Raw genomic sequence first — 22,167 nt, 5'->3', positions numbered from 1 at the left:
AGTCACTCCCAAGGGGGACCCTTGGGTACCTGCATTACTTACCTCGACCACAGGTCGTCTATACCTACCATAGGTTCAACATTTATATCCAGGGTTGCGACATCCGTGGAGATATCCTGGTCTTGTTCAGTCAAGGAGGCCGCCAGCTGTTGTTGGATAAAGGCAATAGAGGGGTCCGCCTCTACCGGATCGACGTATCCAGTCGCCTTGCCTCCGGGGAAGATTAACAAAGCTAAACGCTTGTCCAGAATGTAGGGCTGACCCTTGGCGGCGTTCTTGCCAAAACCTCCGACCCAGGCCCGCAGGGTATCCAATGCCGTATCTCTTACTGCCGGAGCCTGTAAGAGAGGATATATTTTAGAATTAAGAACCACTTAAAACTAAAACTTAGGATATAACTTAAACTAGATGCCTTAAGTTTAAAGTAATGATGAAAACTTAAGAAGTAAAGAGGCGGAGCGGCATGCGGAGATGGAATACTTACGCCTTCCAAAAGCTGGCTCACCAGATCGTAACATATGGTACACGTCTCATGGTACCAGACCTGGATGTCCCCGTGCGGAGTCGCGCATGGAGCATGGGACCGGCAAACTTCGTGTCCACAGGGGTCCTGAAGTGTAGCGGAACATCCCGGATGCTCACAGTTGGTGGCCTGTAAGTGGGAAGACACATGAGTATCTTAAAGGGTAACACTTACAGACTAAGGACAAAAGAACTCCGTTACGTGGCGGAGCTCGGAAAAAATTTGGGCATAACCCCTCCCTGCATGGCCTGAATAGGCTATAATCCCGGAGAGATCCGGTAACTACTAAGGAGGGGTGGGGATGGTTTAAGAAACTTAAGATAAACTTAAAGATAACTTAAACCTACATGCAAGTAACCGGACTAGGTCCAGTGAAGCGGAGTGTAGTAACTCAGCAATACGGTACGGTTAGTAAAGACCTATTGTATGCTCCGGTCCAACTATGGTGGACTATACCCTTCCGCTGGATACCAGGACTCCGATAGGGAGGAGCTCTAGTAAGGAGGGAAGGGCGAGATGACATACAGACTCGCGTCTAACCCGGAGCGACGAAGGAAGTAACGGAGGGGGGGAAGGCCAGAGCCCCCCACAACGTACCACCCTGCCGAGCCGAGAAGCGGAGAGGTCGGAACCAGTCAGGGACTGTCGGACTCCCAGGCCCCTCCGGTGGAGGGGAATAGGGGAGGCAGGCTCGGGCATGCTGGGCGAGCAAGGACAGACCGACCCACCCCCGCCCGACTCTATGGGAGAGCGGGAGAGGGGGGAAGGGGACTGGCAGGCGCCTGGCTGACTCGTGATCACGTAGTGACCACGAGGCGGTAAACTAAGATACGGTAACCAAGCCTAGGCCAACCAACTGATCAGAGAGAAGCTATCGTGAAGCAACCAGAACTGAAAAGCGGTAGCATATAGGCCCATAGGGCGAAACCAACTGATCAGAGAGAAGCTATGAGGAAGCGACCGAACTGATCAACGGTAGACTAGGCTCTACGAGCCAGGACCTAGCTAGCCAGACTCCAACTAACCTAACACAACAAAACATAAAAATATAATATATAATAAAAATGAAAGAAAGAAGGTAAAATAGCAGGAGAAAAATCCAGGAGTGTGCGACTAGCCCGAAGGCAAGTCTACCACTCAAAGCTAGTCAGGGGCCGATACAAGGAACCTGAACTAGGTCTGGATAGAAAAAGCCTACAAAAGGTGAAATACATACATGTATAACAACTTGAGTAGACGTAATAACGCGGATAATCAAAATAGAGCGTAAAATAATAAGGGGTGTTCTAGGTATGGGGAGACCAAGAAACGAACCCGAACATGCGGCAGGACCATGCTGCCATGCTTCCAGCCCCCGAGAACGTATCTATACCTTACAAAAAAACGGCAAATACCGTCTCGGGGACGGAAAAAACCTCGCTAACCGTAAATACTGAGTACTTAACTTAGCTGCTGCGATAGCTGCACAAGCTCCATTATAGTAAAAACCACGAAAGGGCACAAAAAACCACAGAGAGAAAATTAGCACGTGTGGCTCCTGGCGCTAACTTTAAAAGGATGGGCCACTAGAGGCGCAGCAGTCGCAAGCATGGGATGGTGTAGTAGTAGTACGAGTGCTCCCTCTGTGGGACGGCTCCCCTCTTGGAGGGTTTTGTAGTGGGAGATTTCTATTGGCATTTGGCTCGTGGTAGTGGTCTCACTCGCCTAGTGTTCATACCGACACCCTCCTAGAGGGTGAGCGAGTCAGTCATACTGACCTTTTTCTTTATTTTATTTATTCTCTGGTATGTGGTTAGTACATTACCCTAGAAATAATAGATTAAAGGATATTTCGCGCAAGCGACACGAGCTGAGCCCAGAAATAAAGGGTAGAAACACTGAAGCACATTATATGTACACAATGTGGATGCCCCTAGCAGAAAAATAAGGGGCATTCCACCAATACGATCCTAGCGGCTAAGGCTAGAGTATCACGAAGAGCATAGCAATAGGGTGAGGCATGTTGGACGAGGTAGGTAGAAAGGAGACCTGGATCTATACTACAACTACTGTGCAGTATCAGGAGAAACAAGTTTCCCGCTGCTACTGCTGAAAATTTTAAAGATTCCAAGGACTTCAGGTAATGACGTTTAAAGACTGTCGGTGATTTCCATCCAGTATACTTTTTAAGATCCTCAAATCATATGTTGGAAATAATTAATTGAGGTGGCTACTCCTCTGATATCATGTGCTTTTGGAAATGATTCAGGGTTGCTTGTTTAATGAAGTAAAGGATCTGTTGTCTGATTCCTTTCACTGATAAAGTGCCACCTTTTTTCTCTCATAAAGAGAGGGCTGAGGATCTAGAGGATGTACGAGATAGAAAGGCTCTTAAAGTTGATACTGGGCAGAGAGAAGGATCTTGCGGAAGTGGGGTATAACTTTCCAAGGGGCCCACCTTGCAAGAGGATCCTCGTTTTTAGCTAAAAAACTGCGATCCGGGGAAAAGTAGAACTTCTCCTGAGGGGAGAAATTCTACATGCCCCACCCGCATCTCTGGATAGAGCCGACAGTTCTGAAATTCTGGCTCCTGAAGCCAGGCTTAACAAAAATAATGTCTTCCTAAGTAGCATTATGAATGTGCAAGAGAGTTGTCAGTATCTGAGGCAGTTTGAGGACATCATTTAAGAACCATGAAACTGAAGTCAGGCCTTTGAGAAGGTCTAAGTCTAGCACAGGCTTGTTTGGGAATTTACGTAAAGTAAGATTCCGTTAAGTCTATTTGAAAACCCAACTGAAAGATTTTCTTCAAAGCCGATTTATTAGTAGTAATGGTGCTAGCTGCTAAAAACCTTTTTCAAATAAGGATCTGAAAAGGATATAGCTAAGTAAGAACTGTCATGGTTGTAGTGTTTGATTCTTTCAGGAAGGATGCTAACTTTTTAACAGCTGAGTCATATTGTCTAATAGTTGACTCTCTTTTATCTGATTCCAGAAAGAGAATGTTTTTGATTGGATCAATGTTAGCATCTTTTTTAGCCGCAAACTTCATGAAGTCCATAAAGTTAGGGTCTGAAGAATTCCTGAGGAAGCGAACACAGTCCTCATTTGTACTGATTGCGACAGCTTGGGATTGGAATCTGTTGAGGTAGGAGACCCAATTCCAGAAGCAGAGGATACCAGTGCTTTTTGGCCAATCTGGAGCGAATCAGAGCTTACCAGTCCCTTGAAAGCCCTCAGCTTGTTCAGAACTTTCAAAGAAGATTCAACTGGAGGAAAAATGTAGATTTCCTTTCCATTGATTCCAGTCCAACGACAGGGCGTCCGTGGCATAAGCCAGAGGGTCCAGGTTGGGGGCCACATAGCAAGGGAGCTTGTGGTTCGCTGAGGCGAAGAGACTCTTGGAGACCTGGGACTCTCTGGCATATCCACTCGAATGACCTGCCGTCTAGGGACCATTCTGACTCCAGAGGGACTGACCGGGATAGTGCGTCCGCAATCACATTTCTTACCCCTGCCAAATGAGTGGCAGATAGATGCCATTTGTGCTTGTCTGCTAGAGCAAAGATGGCTATCATGATATGATTCACGTGTTTGGATTTGGACCCTCCTCTGTTGATGCAATGTACTACCACTGCACTGTCCAAAACTAGTCTTAGATGAGACTTCTTTGGGGGAAGGAGTCTCTTCAGGGTAAGAAATACTGCCATTGCTTCCAGAACGTTATGTGGAGCTGGCGGAATTGAACGGACCAAGTCCCCTGAATTGCTTGAATTGAGAATATCCCCCCAACCGGACAGGGAGGCATCCGTGTGAATGGTTAACACCGGAAGGGGATATTGAAGGGGTACCAATTTGGGCAAGATTCTTCACTTTTGTCCATGGACGGAGCTGATTGCGAAGGATCTGTGGAATCACTGACAACTTGTCCCGAGATTTGGCGTTTGCTCTCGATCGCCAAACTCGATTTATATCTTTCAGTCTTGCTTTCAGGAGGATGTCTGTCACTGAGGCAAACTGAAGGGAACCTAGGATTCTTTCCTGGTTTCTCCTTGAAGCTTGTTTGCTTTTGAGAAATTGCCTCACAGACTTGGCTATTTCTTTCCTTTTGACCACTGGAATTGACAGATTGTGGGAGGATAAATCCCATTGGATTCCTAGCCACTGAAAACGAGACTCCGGAGTGAGTCTGGATTTCGTTTTGTTTATCTGGAACCCCAGCTGTTCCAGGAATTGAACTACCTTCTTCGTGGCTTTGAGGCATTCCTCGACAGTTGGTGCCCAGATCAACCAATCGTTGAGGTACGCTACTACCATTATCCCTTGTGTTCTCAATTGTTGAACTACCACTTCTGCTATCTTCGTGAATACCCTGGGGGCTACGTTCAGACCGAAGGGCATCACTTTGAATGAGAACGTCTGATTTCCTAGTTTGAAGCCTAGGATGGACGGAAGTGTCTGGCTATAGGGATATGATAGTATGCGTCTGTAAGATCGATAGAAGGTTTGTGACGGCCCCACGGGAAGTAAGGTCCGTACCTGCGAGATGGTGAGCATTTTGAACTTGTCGCAACGAATGAAAGAGTTTAACTTTGACAAGTCTAAGATTACCCTTCTTTTAGTTGAGCCTTTCTTTGGCACGCTGAACAAGCGACCTTGAAATTTTAGATGCTTGACTTTCGCAATAGCTCCTTTCTGAAGGAATTCCTCCGCATAATCTGTCAACTCCTTTGATGGTATCTGATAGAATGATTTGTTTGGAGGAGGATCTTTGATCCAACTCCAACCCAATCCTTTGGACACAATGCTCTGTGCCCATTTGCTGAACCCCCACCTGTGACGGAAGAGGAACAGCCTCCCTCCTACCTGGGGAGCCTCACTGTTGTTGAGCGGGTTGACCTCCGTGCCCTCCTCTGAAGTGCTTGCCTCTTGCAGCTCTTCTTGTGCCTCGTTGGCGAAAGTGACCTCTCGCTCTGCTCCCTCTAGAAAACCTGTTGAAGGTTGGGAAGGCTTGGCTTTCATACATCGAGTTGAAAGCTGGCGAGACGGTGTATGAGGTCGAGGGTTGATTCTGAGGAGACAACAGGAGAATGGGCTGTGTCTGCTTAGAAGTCGAAGGCTGTCCCTGTTGTGTAACTGGGACGGCTTGGACGAAATATTGTTGTTGCTGCTGTTTTTTGGTAGGGTTGGAATCTCCTACCAGTTTTCTTCAATTTCTTACCAGCAGCAGGGGCGCTCTCTGCTTCCTCTTGGAAGAGATGCCCCATCTGGCTCTAAGGCTCTGGTTAAGCCTAGCAGCCTCGTGATGCACCTCATTCACAGAGGCTTCTGGGAAGAGGTCCGCACCCCACATGCTGGAAGCTAGAAGCCTATTAGGCTCGTGCCTAATAGTTGCCTCCTGCAAAACATGCTTTCGGCAGTTCCTTCTGGCTGAGAAGAAGTCAAAGGCATCAGCTTGAACCGACTGGAGCTGGGATTTAGCCAGTATTTTAAAAAGTGGTTCCGTAGCATAGGAAAGAGCAGCCATCTCCGTAATATAAGGGAGTTAAGAGATCTCCCAAATCTTGTGCGGGCGAATCGGAATTCTGCCTTAATAAGGCTATCAGGCAGTCTCGGGAGCTTCTCGCCAAACTGATCCATCGCACAATCTGGCTTCAGCTTACCTACTGAGAAAGTGGCAGGTAGGTTCTCCCACAATTCTCCGAAAGACGGAAAGAGCGGAGATGTTGATTCCGCCTCTCTCAACTGTGGGCATGGGCTCGTCTTTAAGGACTGCTTGGAGAGTCGCTTCTACTATCTAGTAGCGAATGGAAGAGAGCCTCCTCCTCCGTAGCGAAGATAGTGAAGGGGCTCTTGAATGCCTGGAGTTTGGTATTGGTACAATCCCAATCCTCCAGGCAGTGAACCCATTCCCTCTGTGCGTGGTCCCTACTATACAGCACAGTCTCTCTAGAGATCTTATCCTCTCTATTGAGAGCAGTCACCGTAAGCCTAGCATACCCTATGAAAGGCTGAGTCAGTCCGGGGGGGTAGAACTCGAATTCCTCAATCCTTCTTGTTCCACACTCCGGAATGGAAATCATGCCATCCTTGAAGGGGGCATAAGCTGCCACCCTCCAGGGGTTATCCATAGAGAAGGCTGGTAGGGATTCATAAGGAGGTAGCTGGAGGAGACCAGTACCTGCCACAGGGGAGTTCGCTTGAGGGGCCTGAGTGAGGCCAGCGAATCGGTCATCATGCTCCCTAACTCGGTTAGAGAGGTCTTGTATCGATTGACCAGATTGGTTGATAGTGCTAGACAGTTGAGCAAACATTTGCTCAAACCTAGTACCGAGAGAGCCAACCATCTCTCCCACTTGTTGCAACACTCCTGCTGAGAAAGTGGTGGGATCAAAGGAGCTCGGTCCCGCCACCCCAACAGGAGTTACCGGAGTAGATCCGGTAGATGCCGGAGAAGGCACTGGCTCGGCAGGAGCGCGGGCCTTCTCCTTAGAAACCTTGCTTCTTGAGCTCTTTGAATGAGAAGAGCTAGGCTTCGCCTTCACCGCATCGGCGTAGGATGTCGTAGACTTCCTAGCCGAAGAAGACGACGACTTCTTAGAAGTCGTCTTATGGAGGGTCTTCTGTTCTCTCTGTCCCTTCACCTTCGGGGGTACAGAGAGAGCGGGTGAACGAGAAGGGATCTCAGATCCCGTGAAGCCTTAAGAAGAAGAAGGAACAGGGGAAGAAGATCCAGGAGCGCTCAAGGGTAGACCTTGAGCGCCCGAAACACCTACCTCAACCAACAAATCCTCCGCACCTACCGCCATAGGCTCAAGATTAAGATCCAGGTTAGCTACATCTGGAACAGGCTCCTGCGTCGAGACGGACCCAAACGCCTGCTGCACCTCCTGCTGAATGGAGGCTATGAGTGGGGCTGCTGAGATGGGGTCCCGTACGACCCCGTCGCCTTGCCTCCGGGGAAGATCTGGATGGCCAGCTTCTTATCTAAAATGTAAGGCTGGCCCTTGGCGGCGTTCTTCCCGAAGCCGCCTACCCAAGCTTTCAGGGTTGCTAGGGCGACTTCTTTCACGGCGGCAGCCTGTAAGAGAAGGCGATATGAAGCTTCTAGCGGCGGAGATACGGTTTAAAGGAGCTTAAAACTAAGGGTAAATCATTGATAACAGGAAAAATGTCCAGGAGTTAACTTACCCCACCCAAAAGCTGACTCACGAGGTCATAGCAGATGGTGCATGCCTCAGGGTGCCAAACAATCATCCCGTTGTGGGTAGTGGCACGGGGCGTGGGTCCTACACTCTTCATGGTGGCGCAGGGTCATACAACACAGCGTTACAACCTGGATCTTGGCAGTTGGTAGCCTGTAAGTGGAGAGATACATGAGTATCAGAGTGCACACTTACATCCTAACATAGACTCCGCTGCATGCCGGAGCATGTAAGTTAGATTAAACTAGTGCTCCGCCGCAATACGTGTGGTTAGATAGGAGGTTGGTGGGGGTCTGCGGCTTACGCCGGAGACAGGAAAAAGGTTCCAACCAGGAGTGGTGAGGGGCCATGAAACCACAACGGAGAACGACGGAGATAGTACATAAAACTAAAAAAAACAATAATCCTCGTATTAGTAAGGGTATATCCTTATAGAATGAGGTATAACTCTTTCCGTCTACTAGAGGAGTGCCCGGGTAAGGAGCGAGCTCTCCTCCGGTAGCGAAAATCAGGATATAGTAGGCAAGCAATATAGACCACTAGTAATTTCCCACCCCGCCCGCTGGCAGAGCCAGGTGGACCTATAACCGAAGGGGCTCCCGGCTTCAGCGGGAGCTCCGTCCGTTAAGGTAAGGGAAGGGTTGGGAATGGGGAAAACAGGGGGGGGAATCCTGGCGTGAACACGGCGGACGAGAGAGAGAGAGGGGGGTGGCCTACCCCCTCGTCCCTACTACTACCCGCCAGGTAACCCGGTACCCGAAACAAGTGGTCGCCCTAGCCCCCAGCTGGTACAAAACTCCTCTGGCCCCCTCGGAGGGAGAGGGAGGTAGGCTACGGTGGTTGTCATGACAACCAAGGAGATCCACCAGACCCCTCCCTACCACATGGTAGGGAGGGAAGGGGGAGGGTAAGGTGCCTAATGGGACACGTGATCGTAAGTGGCCTAGGACGCGATAGCAACACAACCACAGAGGGGCCACGTGAACCAGACTGTACCAACACATGGCACAAGGCACCTAGGCTAGCCTAACACCCTAAATAACACTGATAATAAAATAAATACATCGTAAAAGATAGAAGAGACACTTGAGTAAAAGAGAAAGAAGCCAGAGGTAGGAGGCGAACTGATCCGAAGAACAGTGGACTACTCAGAGCCAGCAGTAGCCGATGAAGAGCAAGAGCTGGGATGCTGGGCCAGAAAAACACAGTATAGCCCTAAATACCAACTAAGAGATAAAAGGTAAACCGGGATGGCTGTGTCCTAACTCTAAATACGATGTAATAAAACGATGAACGTAAATAGAGCCCATAAGCATAAGATGTCCCAGTATGGAAGACCGGGAAATCTTAACAACACGAGGCGGCACAAGGCCGCCACGAGTCAACCGGGAGACCGTATATGACCTAAAAAACGGAAAATACTGGTCCCTGGAAGACTGGAATACCAAAAATTATTACTTATGAGGCACTTAACTTAGCCGAAGCGATTGCAGCACGTTCCATCGTTGAGAAGGATAAATCCAAGCGAAAACAACACAAGTGAAAAAAGATGCAACTAGCGTTGTCGAGCTAATAATTAAGGATGACCGCTAGAGGCGCTGCTCTCCGCTTGGCTTCGGTAGTAGTAGTAGTAGCGGTCGCATCACCCTTTAGTATCAGCTCTCTCAGGTGGGGATTTATGTTGGAAGGTCTAAATGGTAAATGACTCGTGGTAGTGATCCCACTCGCCCCTATTTCCATACCGACACTTCTTTTATAGAGTGAGCGAGTCAGTTTTACTGACATTTTCTTAATTTTATTTTTTCTCTGGTAATTTTAGGATAATTTTACCTAGAAATAATGAACTTAAGGATATTTCATAGGCCGACAAGAGCTGAGCCCAGAAATAAAGGTTTTTTTGCCACGAAGGAAAAAAATGAAAAAACGAGTTGGCCGAGTACTTTCGGTCCTATTCGGACCCTTTACTGAGGCATACTGATTTTACAAAGAACACCATAGTCAAAAGAAGGCTTAATATACAAACTGACACTACCAAATTAGCCATAAGGGAAATTTTCACTCTACAGAGAGGAGGAGGAGTCATAGGCTAGCCACACCTTGAAGGATACCCGCGGTAAACAAGTGATTCTTCCAGAAAAACAGTACATTTTGAAAACAACACGGGAGCATGTACAATTTAATATCATGAATTTTACACAAATATTCCCAACAAAAATTATTATTAATGAAAAGACGAAAGAAAATGTAAATATATATATATATATATCGAGCAAGAGAAAGAGGGAGAGAAAATATCTAACCAGAGAGAGAGAGAGAGAGAGGAGAGAGAGAGAGAGAGAGAGAGAGAGAGAAGTTTAATATAACTATATACGATGTGGGACTAATTTATTAGTTGTTCATTTATTTTGAGGTCCTTCATAAACATCTTACAAATATATGGGTCCAAGTGGTACATTCCCAGACTAAGATTTAGGTTGTACTTATTAGTGATTTGTTTAATTGCCGATTCCAGTAAATTTCTTGAAACATAATCATTAGATCTAGCAATTACCGAGGTATCACCCCAATTAATACAATGAGATTTTTCACTCAGATGGATAAACAGTGCATTTGAAGTCTGGGCTGTTCTAACTGAATACATATGCTGCTTAACCCGAACACATAAATTTTTACTAGACTGACCAACGTAAAACGATGGGCAATCCTTACAAGGAATTTTGTAAATGATGTTGTTATTTGTTACGGGACTATTCTTAATTAGCATATCTTTAATGGTATTGTTATAAAAGAACACTACATTAACATTAAATGATTTAAATATTGATTTTATGGTTTCAAATCCACGAAAATAAGGTAAGCTAAGTACATTTTTAGGGATTTCTTTTTCATTAACCCTCTTACGCCGAAGCGGTAAAAAAAAAATTGTCTCCTGTGTGCCGGAGGTGTTTCAGAGTGAGCGCGGAAGTGGAAAAAATATTTTTTTCAAAAAATCACAGCGCGCTTAGTTTTCAAGATTAAGAGTTCATTTTGGCTCCTTTTTTTGTCATTGGCTGAAGTTTAGTATGCAACCATCAGAAATGAAAAAAATTATCATTATCATATATAACTAATGCGATATATGATAGCGCAAACACGAAATTTCATATATAATTGTATTCAAATCACGCTGTGTGCAAAACGGTTAAAGGTAACAAGTTACTTTTTTCCGTTGTAATGTACACTAAATTGCGATCATTTTGGTATATAACACATTGTAAAACGATAAAAGCAACACAGAGCAAATATTATCACAAAATAATGCATGAATTCGTAACGCGCGGACGTAAACAAATATTTTTTTCAAAAATTCACCATAAATCTAAATATTGTCCTAGAGACTTCCAATTTCTTTCAAAATGAAGAAAAATGATTGAATATTACTATACTATAAGAGTATTAGCTTACAATTGCAGTTTTCGACCATATCTGACAAGTTAAAGTTGACCGAATGTCAAATTTTTTTTATATATATTTATTTTATAGGCAATTATTTCAGAAATAAGAAAAGCTACAACCTTCAAATATTTTTCGTTTTATTCTACATGAAATTGCGCACATTTTCATATATAAAACTCTATGAAATGCCTAATATGAAAGGGAGCAAATATTCCGAGAATGGGACGTACGCAATTCGGAGATTTGTGGCGGAGAATCCGCGCGCGGAGGGAAGGAAAGATTTTTTTTTAAATTCACCATAAATCTAAATATTTTGCTAGAGACTTCAAATTTGTTTCAAGATTAAGATAAATGACTGAATATTACTAGACTGTAAGAGTTTTAGCTTACAATTGCGTTTTTCGACCATTTCGGTAGAGTCAAAGTTGATTTCCGAAGGTGGGTTTTTGTATTTATCGTGATTTATATGCAAATATTTCAAAAATGAGAAAAGCTACAACCTTCAATTATTTTTTGTTGTATTCTACATAAAATTGCGCACATTTTCATATATAAAACTTTATGTAACGGCTAATCTAAAATGGTGCAAACATTACCACGATCGCACATATAATTTTTTCGGAAGAGTTACCGCGCGGACGTAAAGAAAATGTTATTTTTTTCATAAATTCACCATAAATCGAAATATTGTGCTAGAGACTTCCAATTTGTTGCGAAATGAAGGTAAATGCTTGAATATTAGTAGAATATAAGCGTTTTAGCTTACAATTGCATTTTTCGACCATTTCGGTAGAGTCAAAGTTGACCGAAGGTTGAAATTTTGGCAATTATCGTTATTTATATGAAAATATCTCAAAACTGATAAAAGCTACAACCATGGGTTGTTTTTAGTTGTATTGTGCATGAAATTGCGCACATTTCCATATATAAAACTTTATATAACGGCTAATTTTAAAATGGTGCAAACATTACCACAATCGCATGTATGATTTTTTTCGGAAGAATTACCGTGCGGACGCAAGGAAAAAGTTTTTTCATAAATTCACCATAAATCGAAATATTGTGCTAGAGACTTCCAATTAGTTGTAAAATTAAGGTAAATGATTGAATATTACTAAAATATAAGAGTTTTAGCTTACAATTGCGTTTTTCAACCATTTTGGTAGAGTCAAAGTTGACCGAAGGTCAACTTTGACTCTACCAAAATGGTTGAGTATTTTATTGTTGTATTCTACATAAAAATGCGCACATTTTCATATATAATACTTCATGTAACGGCTAATTTACAATGGTACAAAAATTATGTCAAAGTGACGAAATAATTTCCGAGATGTGTCACAGATACTTTTAAGTGGAGCAAGAAATAAATTCGCGCTTGCGCGCCTGCGTAACGATTGTAAACAAAACAACACCTTGATCTGTGAACTCCCAGCATCCCCCAAGGTGCGTGATTCAAAAGTTTTAGGCTGGTAGGCCTATAAGTATTTTTCCGCGAATTTTTAAAAAAACTTTTGTAAGTCGACGTAAAATATGTCCAGTCGGCACACGGGAGACAAAAAATGTTGACATAAAATACGTCCAGTCGGCGTAAGAGGGTTAACAAATTTTATGAAGAGTTATTACATACGTATTACGGTAAAATATATGCCTCTGACGCTGTTCTATGGCGAAAATATCGAGTTACATAAGTGCAAATTTAGCTATGGATGTGTCGATTTATATATGTATATGCTTTTATGTTTAAAATGTGTATGAAAATGTATTACGTATAGGGTATTTTTATTTCTGCACAAAAATATGATACAAAGGCAGCTTTTGAAACTGCCCTTCATGTTATCAAATGTGATGTTTTTTCATGTTCTTTCTTGTGAGCCGCCGACTGCAGCTCTTCCGAAAATATCGAGTTAAAAAAAAATGCGAATTAGCAATCGAAGTGTCAATTTTATAAATGTTCATGCTTTATGTTTAAAATGTGTATGAAAATGTATTACGTATAGGGTATTTTTATTTCTGGGCAGAAATATGATAAACAGGCAACTTTTGAAGTTGCCCTTCACGTTATCAAATACAATGTTTTTTTATGTTCGTTCTTGTAAGCCGCCGTTTGCCGCTCTTCCGAAAATATAGTTAAAAAGAGTGCAAATTTAGCGATCGTTGTGTCGATTTTTAAAATGTTTATACTTTTATGTTTAAAATGTGTATGAAAATATATTACGTATAGGGTATTTTTATTTTTGTACATAAATATGATACAAATTAACGCAGCCTTTGTAACTTACGTTCCACGTTGTCAGGGGATGTTTTTTCATGTTCGTTCTTGTCCGCCACTGTTCCGAAAAATGTATGGTGTTCTTTTATTAATTATGCATCTTTCCCATAAATCCTTTAAACAGTTATAAATTACTTCACTGTATCCAATAATATTGTATGTAAATATTCTCATATTATTGTATTATAAAATACTATGGCAAATCTAAGCCAGTCGCGGCCAATGTTGTGGTTTGAAATCTGCTGATGGTGAATACGAGTTTGTTTCGCCATAACGCAATTCATATAGCAACACTTTATTCAATCATTACTGTATTTTTCCTTAATGTGTTTGTCACTAAATACAGATTTTTATGATAATCTCTCTCTCTCTCTCTCTCTCTCTCTCTCTCTCTCTCTCTCTCTCTCTCTCTCTCTCTCTCTGAGTAATGTAAGATGTACACATTTGAAATGCTATTACGTACTATTATATGTTTTGGATGATAGAAAATATTATTCTTATCATGTAGTTATGTATCCATTAAGCTCAATCTAGGTCGGGCCCGGACTGAGCATAATAAGTGTACGATTCTCTCTCTCTCTCTCTCTCTCTCTCTCTCTCTCTCTCTCTCTCTCTCTCTCATGGTAATGTAAGATGTATTCAAAATGATATTATTGTAAGGTTGTTTGATGATAAAGCATGTTGTTCAATATCTAAAATATTCATTAATTATTTTCATTTTATTTTAGTCTCCTTTTACTGGAAAATAAGATGAAAATAATTAACAAATATCCTAAATATTGTACAATATGCTCTATCATCAAAAGTCTTTACAGCAATATCATTTCAAATATATCTTACATTACCCTTAGAGAATAAGAATGAGAACAAGAACGAGAGAGAGAGAGAGAATCATACACCTATTATGCGCAGTATGGGGCCCAACCTGGAATGACCTTAAGATACATAACTACATTATATAAGTATGCTGTGAATCTTTTTTATCATAAAAATTAGTATCTAATCACAAACACAATATGAAAAATTACAGTAATTAATGAATAAAAAGTGTTGCTCTATGAAAAAAAAGTGAATTAGTAATAATTTTAGAGATATGGTCCATAGATAAAATCTGCAAAATAGTGAAAGTTCCTCATGGAAAACTGAATAATGTGTTCCACAAAAATCTGCAACAAAGTGGAAAGCACAAATGTGAAATGCGTTAAGTATATCTTAATTTAACCAGACCACTGAGCTGATTAACAGCTCTCCTAGGGCTGGCCCTAAGGATTCAATATTTTATGAGGTTAGGAACCAATTGGTTACCTAGCAACAAAACCTACATTATTTATTATTATAAAGTTAAGATTTACCAGCCCAATGAGTCTAACCAGACTCTTACAGTGCTGGCCCGAAATCATTCGGGAGGAAATTATTTTAAAAATACGCTCATAAAATGTTATGTCTAAAACATGGAATGGTATGGAATGAAGTTAATGAATTATAATAAATTAATGATAAATGAGGGGATTGTTAAGTGATATATGAGGTTGCAATTAAAAATATGAATTGAACTTATAAAAGACTGAAATAGATAAAAATGACAAAAGTCATCTATTTAAAACGGTATATGTTAAATCTTATTAATCAAATTAGTCTTTTTTAAAAATATTAATACTCTATATAAAGAAAAATGATCTGATTCTGATAGTATTTCTGATAATGATTTATTGCCTAAATATAAATTTCTTTCTCTATTAAAAATTAGGCATTCACATAAAATATGCTTGACTGTTAAATTTGTATTGCACACATTGCAATGAGGGATGTTCCCTTGTGGAGTTATCATTAAATACTCGTGAGTTAGTCTTGTGTGGCCTATTCGTAATCTTGTTAATATTACTTCAGCTCGTTTTTCATTTTGAACTGATGTATTCCACAAGTCTACTTTCTGTTTGATGCACTTTAATTTATTGGTGTCTGCTTCACTATCCCACAGATTTTGCCATTTTGTTTTTATGCACTGCTTCACTGAGTTTACATAATCTGTAGCAGGCCATTTATTGTCAAAAATTGGTGAATTTATCCCAGACTTGGCCTTTTCCTCTGCCTTTTCATTACCTTGGATTCCAACATGGGCAGGAATCCAGCATATTTCAATGTTAACCCCACGTGAATATAATTTATTGATGATTTGTTTAATTTCCTTTACTAAAGGGTTCTTATGTGAATAACTCTTGAGGGATTCAATTGCGCTTCTTGAGTCAGAATATATTACAAATTTAGTATTCAGTTTATTATTTGACAATTTTATTTGATTGATTGCCAATATAATTGCTGTTAACTCAGCAGTAAAGACAGTTGCTTCAATTGGCAATGAATTCTGACTTATTTTGCATGATGACACTGCAGCACAACCAACTCCTGCAGAAGATTTGGATCCATCAGTGTATATTGCTTTATGTGGGCCTTTACTTCGAATGTGTTCTAATGTATGCTGTTTATAGCGATCTGAAGTATAATCTTGCTTTTTTGACAGATGATAAAGGTTAGAACATACTTTGATTTTCTTCATCATCCATGGAGGTGGAGAATTTGAGGGTGGGAGTATATTTACTCTAACACCAATAGATTCCAATAACCTATTAGCTCTTATTGGAAAAGGTGGTTCGTGATTACTAATAAATATATCTCGCATGGCAAATAGTTTTTTTGTGGGGGAATCAGTGGACGTTATCTTTAAAGCACTTCTCATTGTAACAGAACCTACGGCTTATTGTGGGATCTGAACCATGTTATATCAAGAAATTAATTCTAATCACCAGAAACAAATTCGTCTGGTTCCCATTGGCAGAGCGGGGAATTGCACTCAAGACTACCGAACCGGTGGGCGAGCACGTAAACCACTTGTCCAACGAGGAACTTGAAACTGGGGGCCTGTATTTCATCAAATTTCTTATAATGTTCGTTAAAACATGTTTTTTGTTATCATTGCACAATTCAATGAAACAATCATTCCATCCCTATGTGTTATTATGAATATTTCTAGTTTCTTTTGTTCTTGTTGTACCAATTATTGGTGATGGGGTAATCTCTTCTCCCTTGACATAATCATTACTATTATCTATCTATTCTCCCTTGACAAAATCACTGTTATCTATGGTATGCATCTCTACCACTTCTTCAGTATCTTGGATAGCTGCATATATAGATTTTATTATTATTTTAGGAGATAAAAGGTATATTCTTAGCTTGTTTTTTGTCCTTCCTTCATATTCTTTATCTTTGATTTAACCAGTCTCTCTAATTATGGTTGGTTTCTTTGTTTTATGTGTTGTTCTCTCCGAAGGTCTATTTTTATCTTGAATATGTGGTCCACCACAACTTTCCTCCCTTATTTCTTTAGTACACGTGTAGTAACTTCTTATGTTCCTATTTGCTTTAATATTTCAAATGAGTTTGATAAAATATTATCCATATCATTTGTACCCATTTCTTTATTCTTTACCATTTTAGTTTTTTTCTTAGATGTTTACTTTTCTGTGCTTTGTAACTTTTATCTGTATCCTAATTTGTTTTACTATTGGTTCTTGTTGCTGAAGAATATGTATGTATTTTTTTTTTTCTTATATTGAATTCCTCTCACTTTCAATTCTAATTTGGCTTCTTTCACACATTCCAGTTCTTTCTTGTAGTATTTTTAACTCTGTGTTGTATATACATATAGCACTTACAATCTTTAGACCTTGCATGATGGTTTTGCACACAGTTTTACACTTCACTTTATACTACTACTTCCATTGCGTACCATGTTCTTCAGATCTACAACATGCATACAACAGAAAAAGCAACAATGCCATCAACAACAACAGTATTTATATTATTTACATAAGTTGCATTAAAAGTACCTATAAGCAAACAAGTCCTTATGCCACTGAAAAAAGCACTGGAAGCAACTGGTTGACAAGGTGGGGCCAGCACACCTTGTGAGGCAAATGAAATCTACCAGGTTTGCCACAACTGAGGAAGGACAGTCACGATGGATTAAAAAATATGTGTAAAATGTTCAATAGAAATAGTTAAGGTGAAGATGAAAGCACTTTCCAGAGAATCCACCAAGCAATTTTTCCTTTCTCAACAGCCTGTCTACACAAGAATGTAAACAAAAAAGAGGATACGTATATGCATGATTGTCTACTCAGGCAAGGGAACTCAAACCCAAAACCATGGAAGGCCATGATACAATGGCTATGACACAGTGCAAGGTTGGAAAACAAGGCCTGAATTCAAGGTTGCCCATCTAGCCTAAAGGGGCCTTCTACTAATAGACTTGCCTCCCAAGGCTAAAGAGTCTCTTCTACCCTAACTCATGTAGGCAGGGACGTCATACCCCGAAGCAAATACTATTGCTAAAAATCCACATTAACCCACTACTACTCATCTTCCTGCACATGGTCCCTTATCAGTCGAGAGGGAGTGAGATGTACAAGTGAAAGAAGCTGGGGCATTTGGGGGAAAGGAAGAGAGAATGGTAGATTAATGCTTCTTGATTTCCTCCTCTACTTAAACCTTCCTAACGGAATGCAGATCCTACCTTTACTAAGAAGCAGTAATGGTGGGGGATCACCAAAATTGAGGATAAAAATAGACAAACACACTAAAGCCGATTACACTACTTTCCCATGTAAACAAGAAGCACACCAAGATGTCCTCACTTGACAGTAGCAGAAGAATGCTTGGTGACAGCAGGTGAGAGAGGGTACAGTCAACCCTCCCGTATGTGTGTACTCCGGATTCGTGGACTTGCATATTTGCGATTCCTCTACAGGCCTTATTAGTGGTTTTTTTTCTATGATAAATATCTGCAAATTACAGGCAGTCCCCGGGTTATGGCGGGTTTGGCTTATGATGTTCCGAGGTTACAACGCTTTTCAATTATATTTATCAGAAATTATTTCCAGGTTTACGACACATTCCAGAGTTATGGCGCCTACATAGCTCATCTGGCAGAAGAAATATGACTCCAAAAATGAAAAATACTCAACATTTTAAGGTTTTTTCATGAAAAATGCATTAAGAATGCAGTTTACAGAGTTTTTAATGCACCCAAAGCATTAAAAGTAAGCTTTTCCTAAGATTTTTGACAATGTTCCGGCTTACGACAATTTTCGGCTTACAATGCGTCTCAAGAACGGAACCCCCCCACCCCCCGTAACCCGGGGACTGCCTGTACTGAATTTTCTTATCAATTTCATCATAAAATGTACTTTTTGTGATAAAACTATTTAAAAACCAGGTACAGGCAGTTTCCGGCTTACGAAGGATTCGGCATACGACATTCCGAGATTAAAGCACTTTTCAATTACAATCATCAAAAATTATTTCCAGGTTTACAGCACATGTTCCTAGGTTACAGTGCTTACAACACCAATCTGGCGGAAGAAATATAACTCCTAAAATGCAAAATAATCACTATTTGAAGGATTTTTTTAATGAAAAATGCAATAAAAATGCAGTTTACATAGTTTTAAATATACTCAAAGCATTAAAAGTAAGGTTCTGCTTAGGATTTTGATGACTTTCTGGCTAACGACAATTTTCGGCTTACAACACGTATCAAAAACGGAACCCCCATCGTAAGCCGGGGACTGCCAGTATACAAATTTTTAGTGGATTTTTCTTGTGTTTTAACTAACAAAATTTGCAGTTTTATGAATTTTATAGTGGTGCCAAGAATTCACAGGTTCTAGCTATTTGTGGGGGATCTGGTACCCATCCCACAAATATGGGGGCGACCAGTGTATTCTCCTACCCATCTTTCTTACCACCAGTTAACCACCTTGTTACCAAGTTTGAACAACTGATTCTAGCTTGAACCAAGGAATACTACGTGAAAAGCAATGGCGTGTACTTATGTAGGAACAAATACAACTACGTACTTTGTTCAGCTTATTTTTCAAAAAAAGAGCAAATGGCTAAGTTATTACAGTTTAGTATACCTAATGTAATTTATATCCCCATTATTACATTAAGTGTTCTGTAAAACATAAACTATTAAGTGCAAAAAATTGGTTGGTTAATATTTCCTACCTGCTCCACCTGCTCCTTGGACAATAAAGTACAGAAGCAAGATGTACAGCATGGTTCAGATCATTGTCAGCCACAGCTGGAAGAGAAAAATATTAAAATTCTTTCAGCTTATCTGAAAAACTGCAATTAAAATATAATGCAAAAAAATTACATTTTATGATAAAATAAGGTTTTATGTATACTTACCAAGTAGTTACATAGCTATAGTTTCTAAAACTGTCGGCAGCTAAAATTTTTGAAATTCTCGGTAGCGCTAGTTTGTTTTGATCAGGTGATACCCACCGCCCACTATCGGGGGAGTGAGGAACCAACACCGTACAAAAATGATATTGTTATGATACAATAAAGTTTCATACATACTTACCTGGCAGATATATACGATTGAGGACCCACCCAGCCTCCCCGCAGGAGACAGGTGGAAGAGAGAATCTGATTAGAAAACGGGAATGGTTCCTAGTCCTGCCACAAAGAGCAGGGCGGTAGATCACCTGTCCTACCTGTAGCGAGTGCCGCGAAATTTGAATTTCTGTCGGGGACAACGGAGTCGATAGCTAAGTATATATCTGCCAGGTAAGTATGTATGAAACTTTATTGTATCATAACAATATCATTTTCATACATTCAACTTACCTGTCAGATATATACTTAGCTGATTGACACCCTTTGGTGGAGGGCAAGAGACAGCTAACTACTGACTAGACAGGTAAACAACATATGTTGTAGGTATTTATCAAGCTTGGTTCCTACCTTATCAGGTGGAAGACTTCGTGGCTACTGCCTAGGAGTCTGCTTCACCTCAAGAGCCTTAGCTAGATAGTGTTAAGAGTTCTTGTGGGTCTGTCGATGGGGTCTCATCCACTTACTCGGCAGAGCCTAACTGGCATTTGTCAATGGGTGCTAATCCGCTTATATGACAACACGCCTTCTTTAAGGAGCACACAACCGATCCCGATCACCCGATCCTAACACCCGTGTTAGTTCTAAGATTGCCAAGAGCCATCCCCGGACTCTTAACAAACAACCAAAAACTCGATAATCACACACACAAAAGTACAAAAAAAAAATTTTTGTACCCCTCTAAAAGTCAGTTGCCACTCAATCTCCTAGTGAAGAGAAGTGAAGGCCGCCTGTGCGACGTCTGACACCTCCATGCACAGGAAATCCAAGAACGCATCCGACAAGAGGGTTACGTACACTAATTTAAGGATCGGTGCTCGCTCCAGTACCCAGAACCGTCTGTGCTGACACAAACGGACCTAGAGAATAACATTTCTCATACGTAACGCGCACATCCTTTAAGTAATGAGATGCAAACACTGAGTTGCATCTCTTTGGAACGCAATAGACGTCGCGATTGCCCTTACTTCATGAGCTCTCACTCTTAATAGATTAAAAGAGTCATCTGGGCAGTTCTTATGAGCCTCGGTAATGACACTTCTTACAAAGAAGGCTAAGGCATTCTTAGACATCGGTCTTTTGGGGTCCTTTACTGAGCACCATAGACCGTGTTGCGAACCCCCCAACTGCTTCTTTCTGTCCAGATAGAATTTAAGTGCTCTAACTGGGCAGAGGGATCTCTCTGCCTCTTTGCCTACCAGACTAGTAAGTCCTTTTACCTCGAAGCTCCTGGGCCAGGGATTCGAGGGATTCTCATTCTTAGCAAGCAAGAGAGCCTGGAATGAACAAATCGCAGTCTCCCTTGAAACCAACTCTTGACTCAAGGGCGTGCAACTAGCCGACTCTTATTGCCGTAGCGAGAGACAGTAGAAACAGACACTTCCTTGTGATATCTCGAAAGGAAGCCGTGTGCGGTGGTTCGAACCTTTCGGAGGACAGAAATTTCAGGACCACATCCAGGTTCCAGCTTGGAACTCTGGGTTCTATTGACTTTGATGTTTCGAAGGAACGAATGAGATCGTGTAAATCCTTATCATTTGTCAAATCTAGTCCTCTGTTTCTGAATACTGCCGAAAGCATGCTCCTGTACCCCTTAATAGTCGGTACAGAGAGATGCAACTTTTCCCTCAGGAAAAGAAGGAAATCCGCAATTTCGTTCACAGAGGTATTGGAGGAGGACAGCTTCTTCGACCTACACCAACTTCTGAACACCTCCCACTTCGATTGGTACACTCGCAAAATAGATGATCTGCGGGCTCTGGCAATTGCGCTTGTCGCCTTGCGAGAAAACCCTCTCGCTCTGACAAGTCTTTCGATAGTCGAAAGGCAGTCAGAGCAAGAGCGGGTAGGTTTTGATGGTACCTCTAGAAGTGGGGTTGTTTGAGCAGTTCTATCCTGTTTGGAAGAGATCTGGGGAAGTCCACCGTCCACTCCATTACCTCTATGAACCAAATTCGGGATGGCCAATATGGGGCTATCAGAATCATTTTTGTTCCCTTCGAGGCCACGAACTTTCTGACTACTTCCCCCAGGATCTTGAATGGGGGAAAAGCGTACACGTCTAGCCCTGACCAGTCCAGGAGAAAGGCGTCTATTGCATAAGCCCTGGGATCTTCTACCAGAGCGCAAAATGTGTCTATCCTTCTGGAGAGGAACGTGGCGAACAGATCTATTTGAGGCTTCCCCCAAAGATACCAAAGGCTCTGACAGACTTCCGAGTGGAGGGTCCATTCTGTAGGAAGGACCTGGAACCTCCTGCTCAGTCTGTCCGCTCTCACGTTCCTCTCCCC

At 41.6% G+C, this 22,167-nt stretch overlaps 1 protein-coding gene across 3 annotated transcripts in view; it reads right to left on the bottom strand.

The window, feature by feature from the left end:
* LOC135223665 (uncharacterized) overlaps nt 1-19,561 on the bottom strand; it is a 148,351-nt gene extending 128,790 nt beyond the window's left edge. For 2 of the 3 annotated variants that reach the window (XR_010316555.1, XM_064262325.1), the window contains exons 1-2: nt 19,481-19,559; nt 13,422-13,469 (exon numbers count right to left, since the gene is read on the bottom strand). Coding sequence is in view for 2 of the 3 variants with exons in the window: in XM_064262325.1 (XP_064118395.1) it covers nt 13,422-13,469; nt 19,481-19,532 (100 nt within the window). In the remaining variant the exon portion in view is untranslated. Of the gene's footprint in view, nt 1-13,421; nt 13,470-19,480 lie in introns of all 3 variants that reach the window. The other variant, XM_064262326.1, reaches the window with a different exon arrangement.
* Between the last annotated feature and the right edge of the window lie 2,606 nt (nt 19,562-22,167).

This window comes from Macrobrachium nipponense, chromosome 10 (genome assembly GCF_015104395.2).
Source record: "Macrobrachium nipponense isolate FS-2020 chromosome 10, ASM1510439v2, whole genome shotgun sequence".
NCBI lineage: Eukaryota > Metazoa > Arthropoda > Malacostraca > Decapoda > Palaemonidae > Macrobrachium > Macrobrachium nipponense.
This window is presented reverse-complemented; position numbering and strand designations above follow the sequence as displayed.